This window comes from Vicugna pacos, chromosome 12 (genome assembly GCF_048564905.1).
Source record: "Vicugna pacos chromosome 12, VicPac4, whole genome shotgun sequence".
NCBI classification, from domain to species: domain Eukaryota; kingdom Metazoa; phylum Chordata; class Mammalia; order Artiodactyla; family Camelidae; genus Vicugna; species Vicugna pacos.
This window is the reverse complement of record NC_132998.1, coordinates 25,508,321-25,535,756: the sequence shown is the minus strand read 5'-3', so window position 1 is coordinate 25,535,756 and position 27,436 is coordinate 25,508,321. Positions and strand designations below refer to the sequence as shown.

General features: G+C 44.0%; 1 protein-coding gene across 5 annotated transcripts in view; it reads right to left on the bottom strand.

Moving 5' to 3' along the window:
• Nucleotides 1-27,436, bottom strand: part of SYN3 (synapsin III) — a 447,532-nt gene that overhangs the window by 373,343 nt on the left and 46,753 nt on the right. For all 5 annotated transcript variants that reach the window (XR_012078446.1, XM_006205854.4, XM_015240613.3 and 2 more), the window contains exon 3: nucleotides 19,190-19,247. Coding sequence is in view for 4 of the 5 variants with exons in the window: in XM_006205854.4 (XP_006205916.1) it covers nucleotides 19,190-19,247 (58 nt within the window). In the remaining variant the exon portion in view is untranslated. The remainder of the gene's footprint in view (nucleotides 1-19,189; nucleotides 19,248-27,436) is intronic.

The following is a 27,436-nucleotide window of genomic DNA, read 5'->3' as shown; positions in this document are numbered from 1 at the left end:
CCTGAGGCTAAGAAGAGTATTCACTGAAGGAGGGGGAGGGGAGGAGGGGGGAAGAGGGGGAAAGGGGACAAGAGGGGGAAAGGGAGGAGGGGGAAGGAGGAGGAGAGGAAGAAAGAAGGGAGAGGAAGAAGGAGGGAAGGATGAGGGGGAGAGAGGGAGGAAAAGTCTTTAAGTGGGACAGAGCAGTGGGACCACCAAATCCTCATCTCTCCCCATTTCCAGAGTTTTTATAAGGTTGAGAGACCTAGGAATGAATTTTGCCACCTGCAGCAAATTTTTGCTAACTGTGACAGATCGGGCAAATGTTCGGAGATTTTAAAACCACGGCTTAGCTACACAGGAAAGAATGATGGCTCACGTCCCCAAGACATCTACTTCTTCTCATTGTTGAGTGGTGTTCTGCAGGTTTAAACACCATTATGCTGAATGCGCAGAAAAGTGTGTTTACAGGATTAAGCAAAGCAGGTGTGAAAGTCTCCCCACATTTCTCCAAATGGATAATGGACAGATTTGGGGGCTTGGAGATTCGAGTGCAGAAGCAGAGCCCACATTTGACAGTTGTATCACAGGTGGGTGCAAAACTGAAGGGGAGAAGGGGAGAAGGTGACTGTGGGACTGGAGCTTTGGGAGGAGCTGCTTGGGGTGGGACAAGGCACGCACAACCCTGTGTAGTATGGTGAGAGGAGACACTGGAGGAGCTTAAAGAGGGCTGATGTACTTTACTTTCTGTAGACTTTTTTTTCAGATTGAAATTTACAATGTGATGACAGGAACATTTCATCTGTCAAAGCTCTGAGAAATTAAAATGCCCTGTCCTACCTTAACACAGTTTTATTTTATTTTATTTTTTCATTTTATAAGTCCAACACCACTTTCAGCATTGTAGGCATGAAAAAAGCATTCAACTTTTCTTTTCTACCTACTGCTACCCACAGTATGTGCCTTACCTTTTTTTCCTGGAGCTGCCTCCCAGCGGTCTCCCCTCTCCCCTTCCCCTCCATTTAATCCCATCTGCACATCCAGGAGACCAGGATAAACCCATGTGCCAATATGAGAACTGGCCACTTCCTCCACTTGGGCCTTGGGAAACATGGCCAGGTTTGAGCCCCAGACATGGAGGCCCTGCTGTCCTCCTGCAGCCTGGGCTTGGTGCAGGACACTCTGAAAAGACCATTAGGGTTAGCACTCACGGTGCTAAATGCTGTGAAGAAAACTGAAGCAGGTTATGTGACACAGAGTCACTGAGAAGTGTGCATAGGGGGTGCCATTTCAGAGAGGGTGGCCAAGCACCTCTGAAGAGGTGACATTTGTGCAAAGAACCTGAATGAGCCATGTGGATTCCTGGGGAAGGAGGGTTCCAGGCAGAGAGAACAGCAAGAGCAAAGGCCCTGAGGCGGGACGTGCTTGCTTGAATGTTTCAAGGTTTGTTTTCATTGTGGTAAAATAACCACAACATAAAATTTACCATTTTAACTGTTTTATAAGCATATAAATCAGTGGCACTAAATACATTCACATTGTTGTGCAACCATCACCACCATCCATCCCCAGAACTTTTTCATCAACCCTATCAAAAACTTTGTGTCTATGAAACAATAACTCTCCATCCCCCACAGCCCCTGGTAACAACCACTTTACTTTCTATCTATGAATCTGACTACTCTAGGTACCTCAGGTAAGTGGGATCATACAATATTTGTCCTTTCATGTCTGGCTTATTTTATTTAGAATAAAGTTTTCAAAGTTTGTCCATGTTGTAGTACATGTCAGAATTTTAAATTAAAGGCTGAACAATATTCCATTGTATGGATACACCACATTTTGTTTACCTATTCATTTGTCAATGAACACTTGGGTTACTTCTACATTTTGGCTCTTGTAAATAATGCTGCTATGAACAAGGATTTACAAACATCTGTTTGAATTCCTGCTTTCAACTCTTTTGGGTATACATCCAGAAGTGGAATTTCTGGGTTGTATGGTAATTCTAAGTTTAACTTTTTGAAGAACCACCATACTGCTTTCTATAGCAGCTGTACCATTTTACATTCCTATGTACAAGGCAATGTACAAAGGTTCCAATTTTCCACATCCTTGCCAACATTTCTTTTCTGTTGCTTAATTTTAAGGAACAGCAAGAAGGCCAGTGTGGCTGGACCAGAAGAAGGACAGGGGCAGGAAGAAGGCCAGAGAAATCTAACCATAAAAGGCCTATAGTCATGGGAAGGACTTTAGTTATCACTGGGAGAGAGACTGGAGGCTTTGCAGAGCCATGAGCAGTGCAGGGTCATAATCCCATTTATAATAAGAACTTTAAAACCTAATGCTTCCAGCTCCAGAAGCTGGGGCCCCTAAGGCTAGTACAACCCTCTTTTCTCCCAAGCTGCCAAAGGGTTAAGTAAATGTAAACATGGGTAAATGCACTGAAAGGAGATATTTCCTTCCCCTGGCTGACACACCTGATGCGGGAAGCAGACTCTTGCTCCCTGGGAAAGAGAGGCCTGGCCAGACTTGTGCTTCAAGAAGAAAATGAACGTCGCCTGGACAGAAGATGGCTTAGCACTTCTCATGTCAGTTTCTGAGAGCTACTGAACAGCCTAAGGCCCCATCTGTTTTCAATCTTGTTAAAAGGGCCTCGTGCGCTGGCGCCTATTTAAAATAATGCACACATGGAGTTTCTAAAATGAAGAAGAAAAAAGGCCCATGCTTTCCCTGCCGGCACAGCTTATGTGTTTATTTTGGAGCAGGCTCTGGGAGTTCTGAGACAAGACATAGCTAAATTTTCTTCCTGGGGTTGATTTGCAAGTCCCCACAGGCTTTTGCTCCAAACATTTAAGGCAGTTTGGTATGAACCGGTCACTCCTTCAAAAGTCCACTGTGAAATATCTCCAAATTAAGGCTGAACTCAGGAAAAGGGAGCCCAAGGCCATTTTCCTCCTTGCAGGACTTTTTCCCCGATTCCTTTTCCTCAATAGAGACTTCAGTTTCTAAAGGCCTAGTTCCCCTTTTCAGATGCTCATTTTCTTCCCAAGGGGCCACAGTGGTTCCAAGACAGCATGACCCAGATAGAGGCAAGAACCAGCGTGAACCTAATCCCCAAATGGGGACTGCAAGGGGCAGAGTCAGGGAAGAAGAGCCCCCTGCAGTCAATACACTTCCGTGTCAAGAAGCAAAGGCAAGGAGATTTCTCCGTCCATGTTCCAGAGAGCAGGCAGTCCCTCTGAGCTGCTGCATCAATGACATTCTTGACTTACAAAGGCACTTGCACGTCCAGTGCCAAAAAGAGCCATAACGGGTCATTTCTGACCCTGCAGGCTCAGAGAAAACACCTCGCAAACGCAGAACCACTGCACAACCTCATCAACAATGGCCCCACATGTCGGGAGACTTTATAAATAACTTCCCCTGAACCCAGAGCAAGGGAAGTGCAAAGAGGCACAAGAGAAACAGGGTGAGCATGTGCGAGGCGGCCCAGCAGGGATGGCTCCTATTGTCTTCCGCACCTTCACACCTGCTTTGACTCTAAGGATGCAGCTGACATTGTTTTCACTTAGTGGCAGCAATGCCCAGTGGCAGTGGGGGCAATGGTTATCACACTAGGAGTAACGGCAGAAGCAGCAGCAATAGAAGCAAAGGCAGGGGAAGCAGTGGTTGTAGTGTTTGGAAGGGGCAGAGACAAGAGTAGTGATGGTGCTAAAAGCACTAAGAGCACTACTCTGAGCACCGAGTAGTAATAGGACCCGTAATTGTGTTGCCTTGGTAGCTCCAGCAGCAATATAACAACTACAATATAGTGTATTTATCATCCAACACCATTAATTATATTTATGTTAGGATTATAATTTATAATAGTTTTTTAAGCACTTACTATGTACCAGGCACTGTTCTTCACATGTGTTAACTCAATTAATTCTGACAGTAACTCCCCAAGTAGGTCCTGTTATCATTGTGCCCACTTTATAGCTGGCAGCACTAAGGTGCAATGAGATTAACTATAAGTCCCCAAGGTTACACAGCTGGGAAGTGATTAGACCAAGAATGCAAACACAGGCGACCTGGCTCCCGGATCCCTGCTCTTAACTACTCCCCTAGGCTTCTTCCAACCCGTGGCAGAACCCAAGACAAGGGGAGCAGCAGGACGGAGGTTGTGGCAGAATTACTTCTGAAGAGGCTGTCTAATGAGGGGCCTCAGAGACTTTTTCTGGAGGTTCAAAGTATTCAGGACCTTCCACGCTATGCATCAAACAGAGTAGTAATTTTTATTTTTTAATTTGCTAAAATATTGGGTTTTATATGAGATTTAGTTCGAAACAAAAGGGTTCTGTTTTGAAAGATTGTTAAAAAGCAGCAATGTGGTAAGGCTTTGGAGTTAGACAGATATATTATCCAGGTCTTATTTTCTATATTCTGTTGATCTGACACCTTGGGGACTCGCTGACCCTGGATGGACTGCTTCTCACAGAGTTAGCCATACCCAGAAAGAGTAAAAGACTTGCCATAGAGAGTACCTGTACAAATGCAAGACAACCAATCCAGAGTTCAGGTGGCAATGGCCTCCTCTACCAGGCTCTCACACTCCAGGCCACCATGCCCCTGCCCCCTAACACCCCAGGACCAGATACCAGATAACCAGAGACGGCCCCCACACCCCAGAGCCCACTGAAATTATTCAAATTAGCCAATCCTGAACCTGCTTGCCCGCCTCACCCTTTCCTTCCCAAGTAACCACAATAAAGGCTTTTGCCCACATTTTCCCCTTGTTCACCCTGCCTCCTGATCAGTCATGGTGTCTCCCCATGTGACCCCCACATCGTGGTGTGCCGGCCTCCTGCTTTTAGGGGACTATGAATATAATACACTTCTTCCTTCATGATGGTCATTTCCATGACTGCGTGTCTTACCGTACCCAACTAAAACAAATCCTGGGTACCTTTCAACAGGCTTGGTCCAGCCCTTCAGGGTTTCAGTTGGCTCCAGATCTCTGTTGGGCTGCTGGGTGCACAGCCAGGAGACACACTTTCTGAGGTGGGCTGTGTTGCAAAGATCACTGAGCATTCTGGAACTTCCTCACTGTGGGATTTTGGGGAAATCTCAGAAACCTCTGCCTCATTGTCTCTGTCTATAAAATGACAGAGAAGGTCCCTGCCCCATCTCTGTCCCGAGGCCACTGTGATAACTAAAAGGGAGAGTGAAGGTGAAGTTTATTTGGAATGGTCTGGGAAGCCCACATCATCATAAACTGGATTACTACCTCCTGTCTTTAGAGTATCACAGGGCTCCCTGCACATAAGGTATAGTCTTGGAACTGTTTCAGTCTAGAACAGGATTCCCCAACCTTGGCACACTGACATTTTGAGCTGGAAAATTAATTCATTATCGTGGGAGGCTGTCTCATGTATTGTTAAGATGTTTAGCAAAAAATCCCTGTCCTCTATCCACAGATGTCAGTAGTAACCCCCAGTTGTGACAAACAAAAAGGTATCCAGGCATTGCTAAATGTCCCCTAGAGGGCAAAATCACCCCTGGCTGAGAATTACCGATACAGAAGGGATGAGTTAAGCTCTCACCCCTCTTCTCTTTTCCCCCCTCCACCTTTCCTTCCTCCTCCTCTTTTCCCTCCTTTCTCCCCTGCCCTCTCTCTTCTTCCAAAGATGCTCAACAGTTTGCAACCCCACGTACCCCTGTGGAACACCAGGGCTCTCAGGGGCACAAATGGAAAACAGTTGCTCTATTGGACAACTCCAGAGATCGCCAGAATAGAATTCAGGGTTCTGTTGTTGGTGGGTCTTGGTTTCATTCCCATCTTATATTTACCAGTTCAACTCATCTGTCCAGGACCAAACCATCTTATCCATAATTTACCATCCTTTTTAAGTAGGCTCATATCAAAACCACAGAACGTGAGAACTGAAAGTTCCTTTGGGGTTACCCAGTAAGTTTCATCTGGCTGCTAGCTCTGGTTGCTGTGTGAAGAATAATGAGGCTGCCTTAAGCTCAGCTGGAAAGCATGCCTTCATTGAGCAGTGGTGTCTGCCGTGGCTGGGGGAGGGCTGGCAGGTAGACAACACTCCATGCATTTGCCAGTTCCTCCTTTACAAATGAGTCAATCTAGTTCAGGGTCCACCCTGATTTAACTAGAATGAAACAAATTATTGCAATGTGCTGAACATAGTAGTATTGCTGTTACTATCTCCATTTTGCAAATAAAAAAACTTGAGGCTTAAAATACTGAGTCACATGCCCGAAGTCCCATTAGTAATAAGAGGTAGTGCCAGGATTCAATCGTTTGCTCTTCTGATCAAAGGTACAGCTCCATCCATCATATCAAACTGTCTTGAAATATCTCATCTTTCTTCTGAGGCAACAAAACGTTCTCCTCCACAAAAGTAAAATACCATAAAGCAGTAATCAGAATTAGTGAAATGAGCCTGTTTACTTTCAGACTCTAAATGTCATTTCCCAATAAATATATGCAAAGAGCAGTTAAAGTAAGGATTGAAAGAAACCAGAAGCCACAAAGAAGGGTGGCAGGGACAACAGATGTGTACACCAGAAATGAGGGGTGCGTTGGCAATGGGAGTCACGAAAATACAGTTTATAGAGTATGGGCTGCTTGGGAGAGTAGTGTGTGTGTGTGTGTGTGTGTGTGTGTGTGTGTGTGTGTGTGTGTGTGTGTGTGTGTGTGTGTGTGTGTGTGTGTGTGTGTGTGTGTATAAGAGAGAGACAGACACAGAGAGAGACAACTCAATTAGATGATTGACAACTATCTCCTCCATTAGATTTTAAGCTCTATCAGGCAGAGACTATATCTTTTTAATCGCCAATGTAGCCCTAGCACCTACCACACAGTAGGCACTCAGTAAATGTCTGTACGTTGAATAAAGATATTGTGCTGTTTAAAAGCCCAGAGTCTAGAGGGAGTTGAGGTAGGTGAATGAGATATTTTAAAGTAATGGTAGAAACATGCATGAGGTATGTGAGAGCACAGATTACAGGCATGTTGCCCAGCCTGGATAGAAGAGGTGGTGAGGGGAAGCAGAATAGAAATAACCCCTGGCACTATTTACAACAGCCATGACATGGAAACAACCTAAATGTCCATCAACAGATGACTGGATAAAGAAGTTGTGGTATATTTATACAATGGAATACTACTTAGCCATAAAAAGGAATAAAATAATACCATTTGCAACAACATGGATGGACCTGGAGATCATCATTCTAAGTAAAGTAAGCCAGAAAGAGAAAGAAAACTACCATATGATATCACTTATATGTGGAATCCCCCCCCAAAAAAAGATGTAAATGAACTTATTTATAAGAGAGAAACAGAATCACAGACATAGAAAACAAACTTATGGTTACCAGGAGGGTAAGGGGGTGGGAAGGGATAAATTGAGAGTTTGAGATTTGCAGATACTACCTAATATTTATAAAACAGATAACTAGTTTCTACTGTATAACACAGGGAACTATATTCACTATCTTGTAGTAACCTATAATGAAAAAGAATATGAAAAGGAATACATGTATGTATATGCATGACTGAAACATTATGCTGTACATCAGAAATTGACAAAACATTGTAAACTAACTATACTTCAATAAAAAAAGAAAGAAAGAAAGAATCCCTGACCTAAATCTTGAACAACGGTAAGCAGGTGCCAGCTCACAGAGGACTTTATAAGCCAAGCTTGGGTCCCACAGACTAAGTCTAATGCATAAGCCAGCCCTTACACAGAAGAAGAAACTCACCAAGTCTTTTTAGAGAAGTTAGACTGAATTCCAGCTCTGTCACTTGCAGGCTGTGTGGCTTCAGGTAAGCTACATAACCTCTCTTAGCTTTCATTTTCTCATCTGGAGAATGGGGGAACTCATAGCATCTACTCTTCATAGAGTTGTGATGAGGATAAATAAACAAATCTATGTGAAATGCTCAGCATGTGCCTGGCATTTAGAAAACATGTGATTAGACACTGGCTGTTTTCACTAATCCCTTCCAAGCTCAAGCAGCACAGCTGTCACGTACATGACAACACCATCTGTAGAAATTATCTCATGTCACTCTCTAAACTCCCTGAAAGAAGTGGTCCAAGATAGGTTCAACTCAGGCTGAATTCTATTCTAAAGGAAGCAGTGCCTTAGGAAAGCTCCTATGTGATGTTAAAGACAGACATTGTAGGGCATATAAACTCATTCTCAGATATCAGCCTCTCCTCTCCTTCCCAAGGTCTAGAAAAAGCAGCCAGACTGGGTCTGATCCAAAAGAGGCCATTTCAAAGCATACGTCCTGTTTATGTGTCGGCCCCACTCCCCTTCTCAGGAGATTCTGGTCAGGGTGGGCTGGGAGATTCCTTAGACAATCTAATAGATTAGTTTCCAGTTTAGCATAACAGCCAGACAGATTTTTGTGGTGAAGTCATCCAAGTCAATTAAAAGGCATTTTTCCCTGCTGCGAGTTCAGAAGTCCCTTTGGTTTGTTCCAGCTTTCTGGGATGTTTCATAATAGGTTCCACCCTGGGTTAATTAATAACCCTTGATTCCTACTGAAATGCAAAGACTGAAATCCTGTGTGCGACACATCTGGGCAGGGGCTGCTGGCAGGGCTGGGGTGAGCCCAGCAGGGGCTCCTCTTGTCAGAGAGTGAGCCAGACCCCAAATGGTGGAGATGACAGCAGAGCTGGCAGCAAATGTAAAGAGTGACCGAGCAAAAGCTGAAGGTCAAGGCTGGAGAAGTGGTGTGGGGAGGGGCAGAAGGAAGCAGAGGAGGGAGAGCATAAGCAGTTGAAGGAATCACAAGGCCAGAGATTAGGTAGCTTGGGAGTAAATTGGAATGTGGGTGTGAAACGGGTCAGAGCAAGTGGCTGGGAATAAGTTGGTGAATAAGATGCAGTTGACAGTGGTTTGCTTTTATGCAATGCCAGCTCGAACACACCTCGTGGGCCTGGTTCCATTCTCTCTGTTTCAAGGAAAATAGGGCATCTCTTCTACTCTCAAATGCAAGTTACAGGTATGAGAATGAAGCTTAAGTGTCTAAAGAACAGAGGCAGGGATATACATGCATTTTATGAAGTTCTTTCCATGAACCTCATCCCCTAGTATAATATTCAAGGATAAAGTATCTTTTACACTCAATACAGAGCTGAGTTTCTCTGCCTCCAGTCTCATGCTACCATTCCTACCCAGTCCATCTTTTAAAACCACTAACAGCATGTGCATCCTAAAGTGAAAACATGATCAGAGCACTCCATGGCTTAAAAAGTCCAATAAGTATGTCCCCACTGCCTCTGGAACACAATTTCTAGTCACATGCCTTGTCATACAAAGCCCACCCTGAATAGAGACTGTCCTCTATCCTCTTTTCCTGCTTCATCTTCCACTACCATTTTGCATGCAGCCTAGACCCTGTCATTTTCCCTATATGTGACAAGTTGAGATTTAAAACATGCTCTTTAGTGGGAAGGTCTTCCTGGCCTAGCACTCAGCTAATTCTCATCCCCAAGCCTCAGTTGAGCTTTTCTGGGAAGCCATTCCTAAGAGTGTCCCAAGGCAAAGTTGATGATCCCTCCCTCTTCTGTGCTCCACCAGGCTTTGCACAGATCTCCATGACAGCCCTCACCACAATGTATGACAGTCACTGCCCCCAGTGTCTATCTTTCCACCAGAAGGAGAACACTTTAAGAGTGGAGGGCTCTGTCAGCAAGGCCAAGTACAAAGGAGGTGCTTAGTAAGTGTTTCTTGAATGAAGGAGTAAGTTAAGATACGACAAGTTCTGTTTACTTTTTTATTACACATCCCTCAAGAAATTAAAGGGCTTACTGAGTTCTCCTTCAGAACATCTACTTAATTTCCACTGGAGTCTCATCTATCTATGATACTAACAGAGGGCAAGGCAGATGTTGGCGGTGTGGAGTAGCAGTTGGAAAGGGTAAATCACCAAACTTGGCAGGTAGAGGCTAAGGAACTGTGAGCAGGCCTTCTCAGTGCAAGAGGGACTAGCTTTTATCCCCGCTGGTCCTTTCTTCTCATTGCTGGTTAAGGTACAGCCAAGCATGGAGGTGGGCTGTGAAGGATAATTCCACTGGCAAAGCAATCCGTGAATTTTAAAACAGCAGGGGTCATCCAACCATGGCCTCAACACTTCCCCCGCTGCACTCTTTGGAGCTCTCCGTTGGCTATCAGCTGTTGCTCAGCATCCTTCCTAGACAATCACCCTACTGCCACCCTACTCAAAGAAGAAAGCCTCTTGTGGGTAAATGTGGAAAGTACGAACTTCATGACTAGAGAATTAATTTGTCTGCTATTAAAGCCATCAGAAGGGACTAATGGGTTCTTAAAAGGGGAAAACAAAAGATAACATTGGCAAGAGGAGGAATGTAGTTGGGAAAACAATGACATGGCAGATGAGAGCCTCAGTTCTCCACACTTTGAACTCCAACAATACTTTGATGTGTGTGCTAGGAATAGCCACTTCCCTCTCTGAACCTCTCAGCTGTTAAGGAGGTTGGATTAGATGATCTCCAAAGTCCTCTTCTGGCTCCAGTCTTCTATTACTGCGCCACATCATCCATCCACTCACACTTACTGAACATTCATTGGACACCTTGACCAGGACCTGTGCTCTCTCCTACTAAGGAAAAGTTGGAAATTCACACCAGGTACCAACTGAGTGCCATGTCTCAATAGAAAATATTATTGGATATATATATCAATAATACAAACAAATAAATCACTAATAAAAAATCTATAAGCATGAACTGTTTATATTTCTTATCCCCCAACTACACAGCAAAGTTCTTTAGTGCATGGCTTATATCCTTTTCACTTCTGAATAATCCCAGAAACTGAAACCTAGAAACTACTCAGACAACATGTGTTCAATGATGTGAAGGTGACTGTAAAACTAGCTACTAACATTCATTGAGCACTTTCTATATGCCAGGATCTGCTCTGCGTTCTTCACACATGGTAAATTATTTCATTCTCACAACAACTTTATACATACATATTGTTGTTGTTGTTGTTATTTTCATGTTACATATGAGGAAAGTGAGGCCCAGAAAAGTCAAATTACTTCCTCAAGATCACTCAGGAAATGGCAGAGCTGATATTTAAACCCAGGTGGTCTGGCTCCAGAGTCTGAGCTATTAACACTATTCATGTAATCTGAAGACATATAGCTACACTTCAAGACAAATAGCAAACATTAACTCTTCAGGGAAAACAAAGAACAAGCAGAATCATTAACTATGCAGCAATAAGCCAGAAACATCAAATAATGAGTGAGAGCCAATAGGGTTAGTCAGGAAAGGAGGAGTCTTTTGCTGGAAGAACATCTCCTAAGAACTTGTAATTTATCCAGTAGATCAAGTAAGTAGGGAGAAATAGGAAGGGATGGTGGAATTATGTGCTCAAAGAGCCTGAACAAAGAGGAAAGGCAAAAACCTTGATGAAGGCAAGTTCAAGACCCAATATATACGCTGATAGATCTACTTCAGTAAAGAAGTAGGGCCATGGAGTTGGCTGAACCTGGGTTCAAATCCCCCACATTCTTCCTTGCTGTGAGACCTTGCCTTGGTAATTTATTTAAGCTCTCCAAGCCTCAGTTTCTTCAGCAACAGGCATATCGTGGGGATTAAATGAATTCATGCATGGGAAGGACATAACATGCCCCTAGCATACAGTCCACATTCAATAAAATTTTGCTACCATCACCAATTATTTTATTATTTTTTTATCCATTTCCCTATTGCCTTCTAAGTCAGTGAGCCTAAAGGTAGACCCAGGATGGTGATAAACCCACATCAATCAACGTCATGTTTAAGGAGAGAAACACTTGCTCCTCTAATGAGTTATGTTTCAGCTAATAGCTCTAGTGACCCACCTGCTTTTTTTTTTTTAATTCCTCCAGCTGGTTCTTAGATTTGAAAAGAAAAAAAAACTCCATGGAGACCTGCACGCTTTTAAAAATAATACAAAACAGAACGTCTGAGGTCAGGGTAAGCCAAGCCAAACAAATAAATCTTGGAGGATTGTGTTAACAAAACAAGGCTTAGTGGATCAGAGCGGGTAGAGTTCTGCTGGACGCAGCCCTGCAGAGAAACGGCAAGCTCTGGTGAATTTCAAATATAAGAAGGTCAAATAGGAAGATCAAATTATGGAGCACTTCAGACTTCAGCATCAATGCTTGGGCTGTAACCAAGGGAGCATTCTGTGCAGGATGATCTCCAGAACCCATGGGTCATGTACAGTCCGAGAAATCCAGATCCAAAAGATCCTATAGATCATCCATACAACTGCTATGGAGGGTAATTTAGCAATACCTATGAGATTTCTAAATGTCCGAGGGGGCAGACTCTGAGATGGACGTTAGCCTATGAGAGGTACATTAGGGAGCAGTCTGGGAATCACCACCACTGGAAGGGAAGAAAATGGAAGGAAGCAGCACTGGGCAGAGGGAGAAATCAGGCTGTACTGCTATCTCAGCAGAGGCTTCCGCCAACTCCACAGAGAGCTCTGAAGCTGGGATGGCCCTTCAGAGCTGTCTCAAATTGGAGTAAAGGATCTAGGTCTTTATATCTTGTGTTAGTCAGGATCACAAGAGATGTCACCCTAGTGAGTCACTTCTGAATGAGGGCTGACAGCTGATGGCTGTCTTTCAGTATCAATGCCAGCAGCTAGAAGAAAAGTCTTTTATTCCTCAAGGTGCATTATAGCACTCACTCCATGCAATACTTCTATAACCAGTTTTTCTATTCTAGAAAGGAAGCCTATGGATATTACAAACAAATGTTTGAAATGCCATAGGTTTAGCATTGTTTATAACAGTAAAATTATGGAAAATAAATTATGGTATATCCAGATGATTACCCTCAACAATCATTAACAAGAATGACGCAACTGTGCACATACTTTCATGCAATAAACCCGAAGATATATTAAGTGAAAAGTCAGAGTGCAGAACAGTGTGGATAAGCAGAAGGGTATGTGTGGATGATAAGCACCTAAAGGGATGGATTGTGCCTCTTACTGTCTACTGCCACACAGCCCCACGTCTATCCTTCTACATTCTCTCCTGCACTACAGGAGCTGAAAGCGTAACTCTACAATTCCCATGTTCTTTTGACATGATTCCAGTTAATTTCGACCAATGGGAGATCTGCATGCAAGAGCTGATGTTAGGAAGATGGTGGCAACCATTCCATTTCTGGGGGTAACAACAAAAGCTTCACTAACAGCAATAGCAGTTAGAGCAGGTTGGTGCAATTCCTGCAGCATCGGTGGGAGTGCAGGCTCATGGTTCTGCACTGGTGATAGTGGCATACCCAGCAGTGGCAGTGACAACAGTGAACAGAGAACTGCTGTGGCTCTGGGTTATATGATTTTCCCCTTTTGACCCATTTGGAATGAATCTTCCTTATTCAATACTCCTCTGAAATACTTACAATGCTTTATTTTTTTTTTCTGACCAGCTACCATGAATGAAAAGCAAAAGAAAATATACATATATGTGTATTTGACCACTGCATTTAAAATCTCTCTGGAAAGTTGCCCAAAGAACAAGGGATAATGGTTAAATGAACTGGCTAATAAACAGTGAAATGAATGGTCAAAGAAAACTAGACCTGATGGGAGCATGGCTGGAGGTAGGGTTTTCACCACATACCATTTCTTACTTTTTCAATTTTTGACTAGCTGAATATATTACCTTTATGCAAAAAAAATAATAAAAGCTATCTCCAATTAGGTACATACATTTCCTATGAAATATTTCCCAAATTAACCATCTAGTTTCTGCTGGAGCATTTCCAGCACAGGGACTTCCTACCTACCAAAAGGATGTGGTCCATTCATCATTACTCAGCACTGCTGAAGTTCCTGTTTATACCAAGTTGAAATCCATCATGTTGTATGATTATACCATTAGCCTGAACTCTAATCCAGGGAAACCATATAGGCTGGTGGCTCAGCACAAATGCAGATGAAACCTGGATTCAAATTCCTCTTCTAGCACTTCTTTCAAGCAGGGTTTTTAACCTTTCTGAGCCTTAGTTTCTTCATCTACCAAATGGGGAGAGTCATAGTACCCACCTCAAAGGGCTATAGTAGGTTGGAATGAGATTAAGCATGTAAAGTGACTTACCCAATACACTTGGTTATTGTTCTTGATATCTGCAGCACTGGCAGAAAAATGTAGTAGATAAGAGGGGGACTCTTAATTCAGACTGTCTGGGTTCAAAAACAGGCTCCTGCCAATTATAAATCAGGCTACCCTGGGAAAGCCACTTATTCCCTCTGAGCCTCAGCTTCTGTAAGATAGAGGCAATGACAGTGTCCATCCCAACAACAAAAAGCATTTATCCTTATCTTGTAAGTACTCAACATATGGTAGCTATAACTCTTTTCAACCACTCATTCAGGTGGTAGATATTTACAAAGAATAGAGTGGGTCCTACCAAAGACCTCTCTTTCTCTGGACTAAACATCTTCAGTTGCTTACACTGATTTTCTTTGCTTCTCTCACTTCAGCCACTCTCTTCAGAAGTCATTCCAGGTTGCTACTACCTTCTCCCAGTAGGACGGTATAACTGGATCTCTCACAAGAGTCTAACTAGAATAGTGAGAGAGAGAGAGAGAGAAAGACAGAGAGAGAGAGAGAGAGAGAGAGAGAGTGTGTGTGTGTGTGTACCATCACCTTCCTGGACTCTAATGCTGTACTTTGATAATGAAGCCTGCAGTGGCATTAGGTTTGGGGGGAGTAATAACCATAACTACAGTTACTGAGCTCTTAATATATGTGCCAGAAACTATGCCAAACAAAATACTTACACTGACTCATTCACTCCACACATTAACTCTAGGGGGTAGATATTATTATACTCATTTTTCAGATGAAGAAACTGATGCCTAGAGATGTTATAAGTGGAAGGTCAACACAGCTAAAATATGGTGGAGCTGAAATTCCATCTCTAATTTATCTTACTCTGGAGCCACAATCTTAACCTCCATACCATACTTCCTCTCACAAATATTAAGACTTTGTTCAACTCAAATTTCAGGTCTTTTTTTCCCTCATGCTATTTTAATAAGCTAAGTCTCCCCAATCCTGCTCCTCTTCAGCTGAGTTTTTGAATGGGACCTTACATTGTATCCCCATTCAGTTTGATCGTATCAAATTTAATCCAGTACTCTTGCTCCCATTAACTTCAAGTCATCGGCAAATGTAATTCAATAAATCACTGTTAAGAAGGAGAAACAGAACAGAGCCAAGGGCAGACCGAGCTCGTTGGCAAAGCATTAGATGTATTTCTCTTAAGGTGTATTACTATCAAGTAGTCAGTTCCTGACGGGGGTGATGTCCCACCTGTTACCAATCCACAAAAATGCATTAACATCCAATCTCTATTTCTCTACCTCGTTGACTACTGTTTCTTGAAATATCACATGGCCTTTATGTCAATATCTACAGTTAAGTCCACTCTAAGAAACGTTGCCCCAGAAAGAAGTGTGGATGATAGGCTAAAGTGGGTATGAGAAAAAACATACACAGCGATCTTGAATGTTTAAAATATTTAAAGAGAGAAATTCCATCTTTGATTCCAGAAGACATTTTAGTTAAGGAAATAGATAAAGGGCAGAAGATAAACAGGACTCCAACCAACAGCCTTCTCTGGGATCCATACACATCTTCCCCACCCCATCTCAACTCCAACATCACACAAGAACAAGACTCCACTGTATGGAAATATGTGCTTGCCCAGCTTCAAAAGAGAAGGATCTTCACCTTCTCTCATCTTTCTCACCATCTGCAGGAGCAAGACACTGTCATTCCTCATGTTTTGGTACCTCCACTAACACCAAGGAAAGACTGACTGTTGTAATTTCAGCCTTCTTTATTAGATAAGAATGAAGCCAAAGGCTCTGTCCCACCAAGTCCTGCTAGTCTCAGAACTGTGAGTCTACTTGATATTAATCCATTCATCAACCTCATTGCCGAGTCCCACAGAGGGGTGACTTGTACCTGTGGAGAAAGAGACCCTTTGCCTCAAAAATAAACAGAGGAGAGCTTGACATGCCAACCACCCTGGCCGGAACCTCTCAGGCCCTTCTAGGACACTGCTGTGAGGCCCCGCAGAGCCAACAGGGCATTCTGGGTAATGGAATGCAACATGAGGCAGTTCCCCCCACTGGCCTCCCCAGGGCTTCTTGATTTCTGGCTCTGCAAAAGCTGAGGCAAACAGTTTTTAAACTGGGGAAAGAGGGTGGAGAGAAGGGGCGGAGGCTTCCTCTAGGCCAACCACAACTAACTCATTCGTTCTGTCCAGCAAAACCCAGACAGTGCAATTATCTGGTTAATTTGGCCCTTAGTTGGGAGACAGAATTCCAAAATGTGAGGCCAGCTCAGACTAAACAGTGGCTTCCATCCTAAGGCTTTTCCTAAGCGCTAGAGGATGCATGTGAGATTCCTAGGGGGGATGCTTATGTGACCCACCCACTGATCCAGATGGGAGGAGACAAACAATTCAGACTCTAAAATGAGTTTAGGAAGGAATATCTTCCACAGAAAAATGCCCAAATGACCTGCTAATTGGTATCCTGGCTAATTTGCCTTCTGGGTGACATGGAGGGAATGACTGAAAATCAAGATGATTCTAAACTAGCCAACATTTTCCAGCTTGATTGTAGCCCTCATAGACTAGCTGAGTGTCCCCAGTGTCTTGGGTGAGTTATTCTTAGGGCAATTCCCTTTGATGCTCCTGCTTATAGTTTTTGCACCCATATGTTGGGCCAGGGGCAGCACTGATATTAAAAGGTAAAATTAAAACAAGCCCCTGAAGGTTTCACAAATGTAATGAGACAGGGCTAGCTAAGCTGGCAACCAAGCATTTACCAGATGGTTTATGGAAAACTCAAATTTTTGAATGGAACAGTGATTTATCTCCATAGCCTGGAATCTGTGGAATCCATCAGTTATTCATTCTGCAAATATTTGCTTCCATTTTAGTATGTGCCAGGCCCTGTGTTATTTAACAGAGCGAGATCTAAACAGCCATGGTCCCTGCCTGCATGCAAATCATCCCACATCTAACTATGTGGTTAAAAACCCAGATAAGGGCTAGAAAGGAAAAGCTGGGGTGCTATGAAAAGGGAATAAACAGGTTACCTGATTTAGAATGGAGTGGGAAAGCTCAGATAAGGAGACATTTGAGAAATGAATTTTGAAACTAACACTTTAAAAAAATCTAATTTGCTTTTTTAGAAAGGTCACTCTGGTTTTAGCACAAAAAATAAATTGAAAGTGGATGAAAAGTTGAAATTAGGAGGCTACTGATTAGGAAGACTGGATGAGAGCTGATGATGGTTCAGCCAAGGATGAAGGCAATGGGAGTGGAGAGAAGTGGATGGACAGAGAGATGTGGGGTGTGGAGTCAGCAGCATCTGGCCATTGAATGAGTGCAGTGGTGGAGGGAGAGGGAGGCATCCAGGAGACCATGCAGGTTTCTGGCTAAGGCAGAAGGTAGATGGTGGCACTCTTCTCTGAGAGGGACTCTGGGAGGATGTTCAGGTGGAGGCCAAGGAAAGACAGTGTCCCCACATCATTCCACACCTTGTACTTCCAGTCTCCTTATGCTGCTTCAATCTCATACATTCTTTCCATTGCCATCTCCACTTATTGAAATCCTATTCACCCTTTAAAATCCATTTCAAATACCACCCACTCGTTGAAGCCATTTCTGACTCCATCAATTAGTTGTGGCCTCTGGTGCTTGTGGCACTAAGTTTGGACCCCTCTTTCCTGGACTCCTCCTGTGTTGAGGTTCTGTGAAGACTTATCTTGCCTCCCTTCCTAGACCACAGGCTTTTTGGGACAGAGCCTCTGCTTCTATATCCTTGTTCCCCACATGTTAGTGAATACCACAGTAGACGTTTGACAAATACTCGTTAAGTGAACAAAAACAACCTGTTATTTGCCATGGAAGGAAAACCAGTAGACATTGGACAGACTTGAAAGCCACAGGATCAAATTGAAATTCAAGCTGTAGGTGTTTTAATACTAAGCCAACTCAAATTTGATGCCCAAAAAGGCTTTCGGTTCCTCCAACACACCAAACTCAAAGAGTGCTGGAAAAGTCACACCTCTCTATTTTCTTGTGGTGCTTTTCTGAGTTCATCTTATAGCAGGGACCTTTTCTATCTTATTAACTGTTTGCCTTTGATAATGATGATTATGACAAATGGGTAACATTTATAAAGTACTGATATGTGCCAGGTGCTGTTCTAAGTACTTTTCATGGATGAACTCATTTGATCCTCACAGCTGCTCTGTGAAGTTGATGCTGTGTTACCCCAATTGTAAGAAGAAACTGAGCTTCACAGAGCTCAACTATTGCTCAACCAACATCACACAGTTAGTTGGGATTTGAAACTAGAGTCTAGATAAAGAGCCCATGCTCTGATGTGCTCTCTTCAGGCCGAGCACAGTGCTTAGCATTAAGTTGGTCCCCAACAAGTGTTAACTGAATGAATGGGAGGAGCCCTAGATCTGGAGACCTCAAATTCTCATCCTAATTCTGCAACTGATCTCATATGCAGCCTTGGGCAAGTCTGTGCTTCCTTTCCCACAAAATGAGGGGCATGGATGTTGATACTAGTAGTAACAACAAGAGCCGCTATTCGAGATTCTAATCTCTTTTGAGGCTTGACATAATTTAATCTCAACAACAACGACACAAGGAAAATAACACACAGAAAGAACCATTTGCCCAATACTTAGAAAATGAGGGAGATAGGTTCAAACCCATTGTGTTCCTATATTGTGCTTCTTATCCCAAGTGGTTCCAAGGACCATGGTGGGGAATGCAGGGAGGCGGAACAGGATGGAGCAGACAGACTTTCAGGCTCCCTATGCCCATTTCCATCAGAGAAGCTCTACTTGTCTCTATTTTGAGAATGGGCTTCTACTTGAGATTTCCCTTGAAGAAAGGTTCTGCTGCTAAAACAAAAAGGTTGAAAACCATTGGACTACATAATCCTGGAATTTAACAAGATTCCCAGGTATAAGCCAGGATTTTTCTGGTAAATTGGCTCATGACAGCCACATAGGATGGGGACCAAGCCTGCTGCTGGGAATGACTCCAATTATAGAAAAGGTCAGGGCAATAGTGCTAAAGACTCAGTTCCAACCTACCTGTTCCACTCGGATCTCAATCTCTCCATTCACCTTCTTTCCATGGAAATACTTGGCCCTATAAAGGAGAAGAAGAAATTCACTGAGTAAAAACTGCTTCACTCTTTTCTCCCTTCTCCCAAAGACCTTATCCCCAGGGGTGCACATTCCCTACCTTCCAGCTCTCTTCTCCCACCTAGACTGATGATTTTCCCATTATTTATATGTATTGTGCGGGAGAGGTGAAAGAGTACTGGATGGAAGGACTAGAGACTCAGGTTCTGGTTCTGCCAAGTCGCTTTACCTCCCTGTGTCTCAGTTATACCTTTCGTAAAAGGAAGATATAAATACCTGTGTGATATATTTCTAAGCATTATTTTAAGGATCAAAAGAGATAAAGAATCCTACATAAGTAAATAGTGCAGGATTATTTTTATTTAAACCCTATATAATTCATACAGGACTTATTAAATTGATCTATCCATCCACTCATTGCTTTATGTGTCCATCTGTCCAATGAAGCAGACCTCATCTGTCCCTTTGTCTGTCCACCCATCCATCCAACCATCCTTCTATTATCTTCCCTCTAAACCTCCTCTTCTGTCTTCCCATTATCAGTAAATGGCATTCCATTTACACATCACTCAAGGCAAAAACACAGACTTCATTCTTGTTACCTCTGTCTCTCTCCCTATCTCTGTTGATCCTACATTCTAATTATTTCTCAAATCCATCCACTTGACCATTTTTTTCTATAAGCACCCTAATCTTTGCTTTAGTCATCTCTTCCCTCATATAAATTCTCTTTTCATACTCTACTTTTGTTTCACAGCACTTATTGCAATTATAATTACTTACAATAAGTAACTAGGTTTCATGCCTGTGTCCTATCAAACTACAAAACAGCTCCTTCAGGTCATGAGCAATCTATCTTACTCATCATTCTATTCTCAACACCTACCAGAGTGCCGTGATGGAGGGATAAATTGGGAGTTTGGGATTTGAGGACACTAATTACCATATACAAAGTAGATAAACAGCAAGGACCTACTGTATAGCACAGGGAACTATATTCAATACCTTGTAATAGCTATAATGAAAAAGAACATGAAAAGGAATATATATATATATGTATATGTATATGTATAACTGAATCACTATGCTGTACACTAGAAATTAATATAACATTGTAGACCAACTGTACTTCAACAAAAAGAAATTAAAATTAAAAATAAATAATAGAATAGAAAAAATATTTGTTCAATGAATAAATGATTGAGGAAATAGATGGGGGGAAAAACACTTGCTGAGTACATACTCTGTGCTACAAATTGTACTATATGTTTTAACCTATAGTCTTTCTCATTTAATGCCTGCAGCCACCACCATGAGGTGGGTATTATTATTTCCATCCTATAGACAAGGAAACTGAAACCCAGAGAGATGAAATATATTGCCTAAGTGGCTTGAATCCTGGACTTCCATTTCCACACCTATGCTTTTGCTCAGCCCTGAGAAACAGTAGCAAATGTTGGAGTGCTCCTGGGTTTAGATCTTTTTCCTCAAAGCAAAAATAACACAAGTTTCCATTTGCTTTTTTTGATTGTTGGTCTGATGAAACTAATAGCTCTTTGTGACTTGCTGTAATCTGAGCACTGTGTTAAGCATTTCCATAAACCCTCTCTGGGGCAAAGGCAGCTCTTTGCTCCCAACCCCCATTCTCCTCTTTTTCCACAGTAAGAGAGTTTATAGATTGGCACCAAGAAATGTATATCCCAACCCTCCATTCAGCTAGGTGTGGCCATGTGATTGAGTTCTAATCAGTAATCTTATGGATTACATTCAAGAATCTTTTTCTTAGTTTCTTCTTCTATTCTTTTCCCTGGAACATGGATGTTGCTATCTCTTATTTCAACCTTCCATATACGAAAGAAAGAATCTTTGCTACAATTTCTCTGACCAAGCTGCAGTCTGTCTACTTCTGAAGGGTCTCTCTACCTACATTTAGCTGACAGCAATGGAGTTCATCTCTTTCTAAGACTGCCCGAGTTACTGCCTGACAGCTTTAATATTAATGCTACTTTTTCTTACAATGTTGACAGGCTTAGATGACAACTAGGTAGGACTTTAGTAGGAACAGGAGCTGTTACTGTGACTTAAAAGCAAGATTTATTTTTTTTACCAGGATGGTCTTTGACAAAATGTGTGTGCAGCCAGCCTCATGCAAAGGGAATCTTTTCACATAGTTTGTGAATTTTACTGTGAATCCTGGAACGTAGTGCTGGCAAACTCCAGGCACTGGAATAAGTTCACCTCTAATATTTGTACAGCCTGGGACAAAAGAACAAATGGAAGCCTATGTATCATATACCGCATATTTAAAATTGATTAAACTAGCAAACATTTAAGTAAAGCATGTTTGTCTTCCCTCTTTGACTAATACAACTTCATAGTGACCTGGAAGGATCATAATTTAAACATATTGGAATTCTTGGAGATCCACCCAGAATGTGGTGGCATGTGGGTTGCCAGCTCTTGGTTCCCATCAACCTTCCTCATTCTCCTCTCACCTCCTCTCTGTCCTGCATCACTGGGGCTTCTTATGCATGCTTGTGGATGGCTCAGCCCATGAGGCCAAGCTCCATCTCCTCGCCCACACCCATCAACGGTGTCTTGGCCATCCCTGGGGAGAATGAATCTGGGAACTGACCTACACAGGCCCTGGAACTGGGCCTGGGTCCCTATGGGCAGGGAATTCTACAATTCTGGTTACCCACTGCATGATCTAAGGGTGCAATCTGCAGGGTCCTATTCTGCTGTCAGGAGGGGTATAGCTTTAAGGGCCAGAGTAGGACTTAAGGCAGATGACGCTATCACTTGAGTTTAAAAGAAGTACTATGTGAGCCTGGGACCTCAGGATGGCAACCAATGAGTACAATCACTGGTGTACTGGAAAGAACATGGATCTGGAATCACACAGGTTTGGGCAAAATCTTAGCTCTACAACTCACTCACTACATATTCTAGGAAAAGTTACTTAACCCCTCCAGTCATAGTTTCTTCATTTGTCAAGTGGTGATAAGGTCCACCAGCCAAGGTGTGGTGAGAAATTCACTTGGTCCTCTATGCACAGGGCAGTGAGTAGAGTGTACTGGACTCAGGGCCGGACTACCTGGATGCAATCCCAGCACCACCACTCACTCGCTGTCCACCCCTTGGTAACTCAACTCAACACTGAGGCTCTCCATGTGCCTGTTTCCACATCTGGGAAGTGGGGATTATCACAGTATCTATTCCACAGGGGTGTTGTGAGGATTAAATGAGACACACCATACAAAGCACTTAGAAAGGTTCCCAGCACGTTGAAAGCTCCAAAGTATACAGCCCAGGGCCCAAAACAGAATCAACAATGACAACAAAGAACCAACGAGTGTTTACTCTGTGGCTACGGGTGCCATGTGCAGAGACCCACAAACAAACATAATCCTACCCTCTTGGAGGTTACAGATCAGAAATACCGTTCACCTCACTTTGATCTGTCCCATCTGTGCAATAAGTGACTGACGATGATGGTAAATAGGCGGCACTGGTACAGAAGGCCAGCAAGCCATTCACATCCTTCCTCCTGTTGACCTCGAAGTCGACCCTGAGGGGCAGTAGGGCCGGAAGCAGTCCCAGCAGGCTCAAACAGAGCCTCTAAGTGGCAACGGTGATCTTGTGCTTTAAGATTTCTGGGATTCAGTCCAGACCCTCGAGGTCCTTCATAATCTGGACCCTGCTGACCTATGGCCCATTTCTTCTTCAGTTTTCTGCCCACCTCATGGACACTCAACTTCCTGTGATTCCTATGCTTTTATGACTCTGAGCCTTTGCACATGCTGTTCTCCCTTCTCTCGCTACCTCTTTCTCATGTTCCAAGATCCCCACCTATTTAGTCAAGTTTTCCTTGAAAGCACCCCCTTAACAAGGCTGGGTTAGATGTCCCTCCTCTGGATTCTCACGAGGTGCAGTACTTAACAACCATATGACACATATCACCCCATGCTGGAATTACACTTGTTTGCCTGTCCTCTGCCCCCATACACCTACCTAGTCTGTGAGCTCCCTGGAAACCCGAAACCGTGTCTCAACACTCACTGGATCTTCAGTATCCGGCACAACGTGCCAGGGCACAGGCGCATGTTTAACGAATGTTTGCTGACTGGGGAAATGAATAATGTCTTCCAGGGAGAGGCCGTGGTGTCTCCTGCGCTCAAGACGCTCTACTGCCATCTACTGGTACACTGTAGAAACACACCTACAAGTCCACAATGATTACGATGTGGGGGTCACCGTTCAGGGTCCCACGCACACCACCGGCAGCCCTGGTCAAGATTCTAACCCAGAACCCAGAACGCGCTGCACTACACCAATACCACCCAAGCAGCTCTGGCCTCCACGGGACTCACCTTCCCAGGAGAAACACTTGTTTTGCCCATCTCTGGAATGTTTACTGCAGGGCCTGCCAGACAACTCAGGCTGAAGCTGAGGGTCAGGCGGTCCATCCCCCTGCCTGGCCAGGAGTCAGAAGTCTGTCTCCTGACAGGCCACACAGACTGTTGCCTCCTTGCCGGAGGCTCATTCAGGCTTCAGCTGCCTCTGAACAGTTCTGTCTGGCAGAGGGAAGGGTAGGGATGGTCTGGAATTCTAGATGCCTTGGGGGCTGGGGTTGCTGCCTCTCTAATTTCCTGGCCGTTTGACCTCAGGCAAAATGGGTGACCCTTACTGTGCCCAAGGGCTCTGTCTCCCTAATGCGGACCTCTTCCTAATGCCCTGATATGTTTATTCTCATAATGAGCTCCCTGAATAAGCAAGCCAATCAGTCAAATCCTTGGCCCTGGGAAGGGGGAGGGGGAAGCTCTTGATTCCACAAAGCTTCCATCTCTGTGGGTGGTCTCATATTTTACTGCCACATCAGAGGCACCAGGAAGGAGAATATTATAAAACCAGTGCTGCCTGGGGTGGGAAATCCCTAGTTTGGGGAGGCGGGATGTGGTGTGTGAGAGAGATTTATGGGGAGCAGTACCGAGTTCTTTCATGGCTGCAACAGAGGCAGAAGGAAGAGGAGAATTAGTACAAACAGGATCCACCTGTGTCCAAGCAGCATCCTTCTAATAAATCCATCTGGGATGCAGAGTCAGGGCCTCGGCGATGCCCCTCCCAGGGAGAAGGGGTCAGGAACATTCTGTATCAGGCACAGCCATGCCTGTTGGAGTAGTGGGAAGGGGGTACCAGGGAGGCCGGGTTCTGGCCCTAGAAACAGATTTTCATGTTTCTGATGAAACATATCCATTGCTCATTTGTGGCCCAGACAGAAACTGGGGGAGATGGATCACGGACCACACGGAGAACCCTAAAGGTAGACACACTCAGGGTTTTCCCAGTTAGCAAGATGAGAAGGGTCATTTGGCAGGTTGGCCGGATGGAGGTGTGGCAAAAGCAGGGCCTTCGAACACAGAGTGCCAAATCAGAGATCCAATTCTAGCTCCATTATTTACTCCCAAGAATAGCTAGCCCTCCAGATCCCCTCCCATTGCCAGAGGGGACCCTCCAATGATGGGGCAGCCTTGCTGTACCTCCTTGCAATTGGAGGGCTCCAATGAGTTAGGACAGAGGGACCCTCTGAGGGTGACAAGGACCCTTGCACCTGTACAAGGATCTGTGAAAGTAAAGAAGTGAGACCTACTAGGGCCCTGAACCATAGGATATGATAAATGTCCCTTCATAGGCTTCTGACAACAATAGGGAACAAGATTTGTGTGGGCAGGTCTGGTTACAATCCATATCATTTATTCACTCCGTCATTTAACCACTACTTACTGAGCCTCATATGGACTAGGCACCTTACTAGGCACAGGGGAAAGGCTGATACAGACCCTGCTCCTGTGGAGCTAGTACGTTCTTAGAAAGTCAGGAAACTAACCTGGTGAAAAGGAAATGATGAGTACACTGCACAAGGTGATACAAGATAAGGTGTGGGAGCAGGGGAGGTCTGACCTAGGTTAGTCTGGAAGGCTTCTTTGGAAGACACTCAACACACTTATACTGATCACCTACTATGTACCAGAGCCTGCAGGCTCTAAGGAAACAGGAATGAAGGAAACAGAGTTCTTTGCTTCAGGGAGCTTACTACCTAACAAGAGGAAGGGACCCAGAAAGGACAATGACCATGTAGGGCAATAGCCCAAAGACCAGGTCAGCCCACAGAAGAGGACCCAGGACAGTCTGAGGGCCCAGGCTGCTTCCCTGGTGAAGTGGCCCACTTCATCTATCCGTCCATCATCCATCCATCCAACGTTTGGTACCTATCCTTAGCCAGGACCAAAGGCTGCAAAGATGAATGTGAGAAGGCCTGAATGTGTGTGTATGTGAGTGAAAGGCACAAAGACAAAAGAGTTGGGCAGGCACTGGGGGCACTCATGGGGCTGATGAATTTTCCAGGGGCATGTCCCTAAATGTGCAGGAAAAATGAGAAACAGGCATAGAGCAGAAGACCTAGATTTGAGTTGGCAGCTCTGGCACCTGCTGCATGATTCTGGACAAGCCTCTGCTTCCTCATCTGCAGAACGGAGATGGGAATCATGATCACAGAGCCATGAGGATTAAATGAGGAGGCAGATTTGAAGGCCTCTGGAAACCTGACAGAAACGTGCCAGCAAGTGGATTGCTCACTAGTGGGCTGCTGGGGTGGGCTTCACCCTCCAAGTAAAGAGGTGAGCGGGTACTGCTAGGGTTAGAACAGACCAGGTCCTCTCCAGCTCTGCTATTTATTTCCCAGTGCTGCCTCAGACAAACATCTACTTTCCCGAGCCCCAGTCTCATCTGCAAAAATAAGTACATTTGCCATAAGTCCCCGTGAGTGATATCCCTGACATGTGGAGGGTGTTTAATGTTCATCTCTTTCCCTCCTGTCCTTCAACAACTGGACATGTACCTGGGGAAGTGACAGATCATTTCTTCTCCCCAAGAGAAGGAAGGGGGCAGTATCTTCCTTGCTCTAAATGGAACTCCTGCTTCATGTCTCACATGATGGTAACCTCCCTTGGCTGCCCTTTGGGAGCTCCTCTTCCTTCCAACACTGACCTTTAGAGTAAAAAAAGTTATCAGCCATTCATTCACTGGGATCATGCTAGAATGTTATCTCCCAGTTCTTAGCTCTCTCCTCTCCAAAGAAATGACATTGTGTCACCCTCATTCCCACAGAATCCTAAAAGTCCATAGCCTTCACTCCACCAAGAGAGTTCACATTTAGAAAGGCAAGTTGTTCCTTCAGCAAACATTTAATGAGCATCTATTAAGAGCCCAATCTGGGGAAATGTCATGGGAAAGGTGATACACTGAAAGGTAATTTATATCAAGGTGCAAGTGACTAATATCCTGGAAAAGAGGTTTAGATGGTATAAGGAGGATGAGAAGAAGGGGACCATGAGAATATTAAGTGATTTAGAAAGGGGGCATGGGACCTGCTGAAGTGAGAAGAGCAGGGCACAGGAGGAGAAGACTGAGAAAAGTCATCTTCCTTTCTCCCTTCTTCCCTTCTTCCACATATCCAACCATCTACCCATCCATCCATCCATCCATCCATCCATCCATCCATCCATTCACCCATATGTCCATCCACCTATCCATCCATCCACCCATCCATTCATCCACCCACCCATCCATCCACCCACCCATCCATCCGTATATCTAGGATCTACTATATGCTTAGCACTGTGCTAGTTCCTAGGAATTGCGCTGAATAAAACAGCCCCCTGCCATCCTGGTACTCACAGTCTAGCTAGGAGATAGACCCAGATGAGGAACTGGACTAAATATTTACACTGATTCCTATCTTCCCCATCAGAAGTTGCCAATTGGCAAACCTCATGGAATCCAGTCTTGTTATGTTGGACTTAAATTACATTCCTTTAATTTTAAAATAGAAAATTCATTTAAAAATTCAGATTTCTGGCTTTCCTTGAAAATCAATAACTTGGCAACACCAGACCTGTATTCCCACATGGCAAAAGCTGGCTGAGTGGATGGCAGCTGCTGCCTTCAGAGAAGCATCAGTTCTCACGCCAAGTAGTCCCCACATCTCCTCCGTTGTCTCTCTGCAGCCAGAAACAAGTGGCAGACACATTTGTCATAGAGCTTGTGCTTTTGTTTTCCTTACAGTGGGGAAATATTTCTCTGTGCCTGTGCCTTTTCCTAACACCTGCCCCTTCACTCACCGACTGCCTTGTC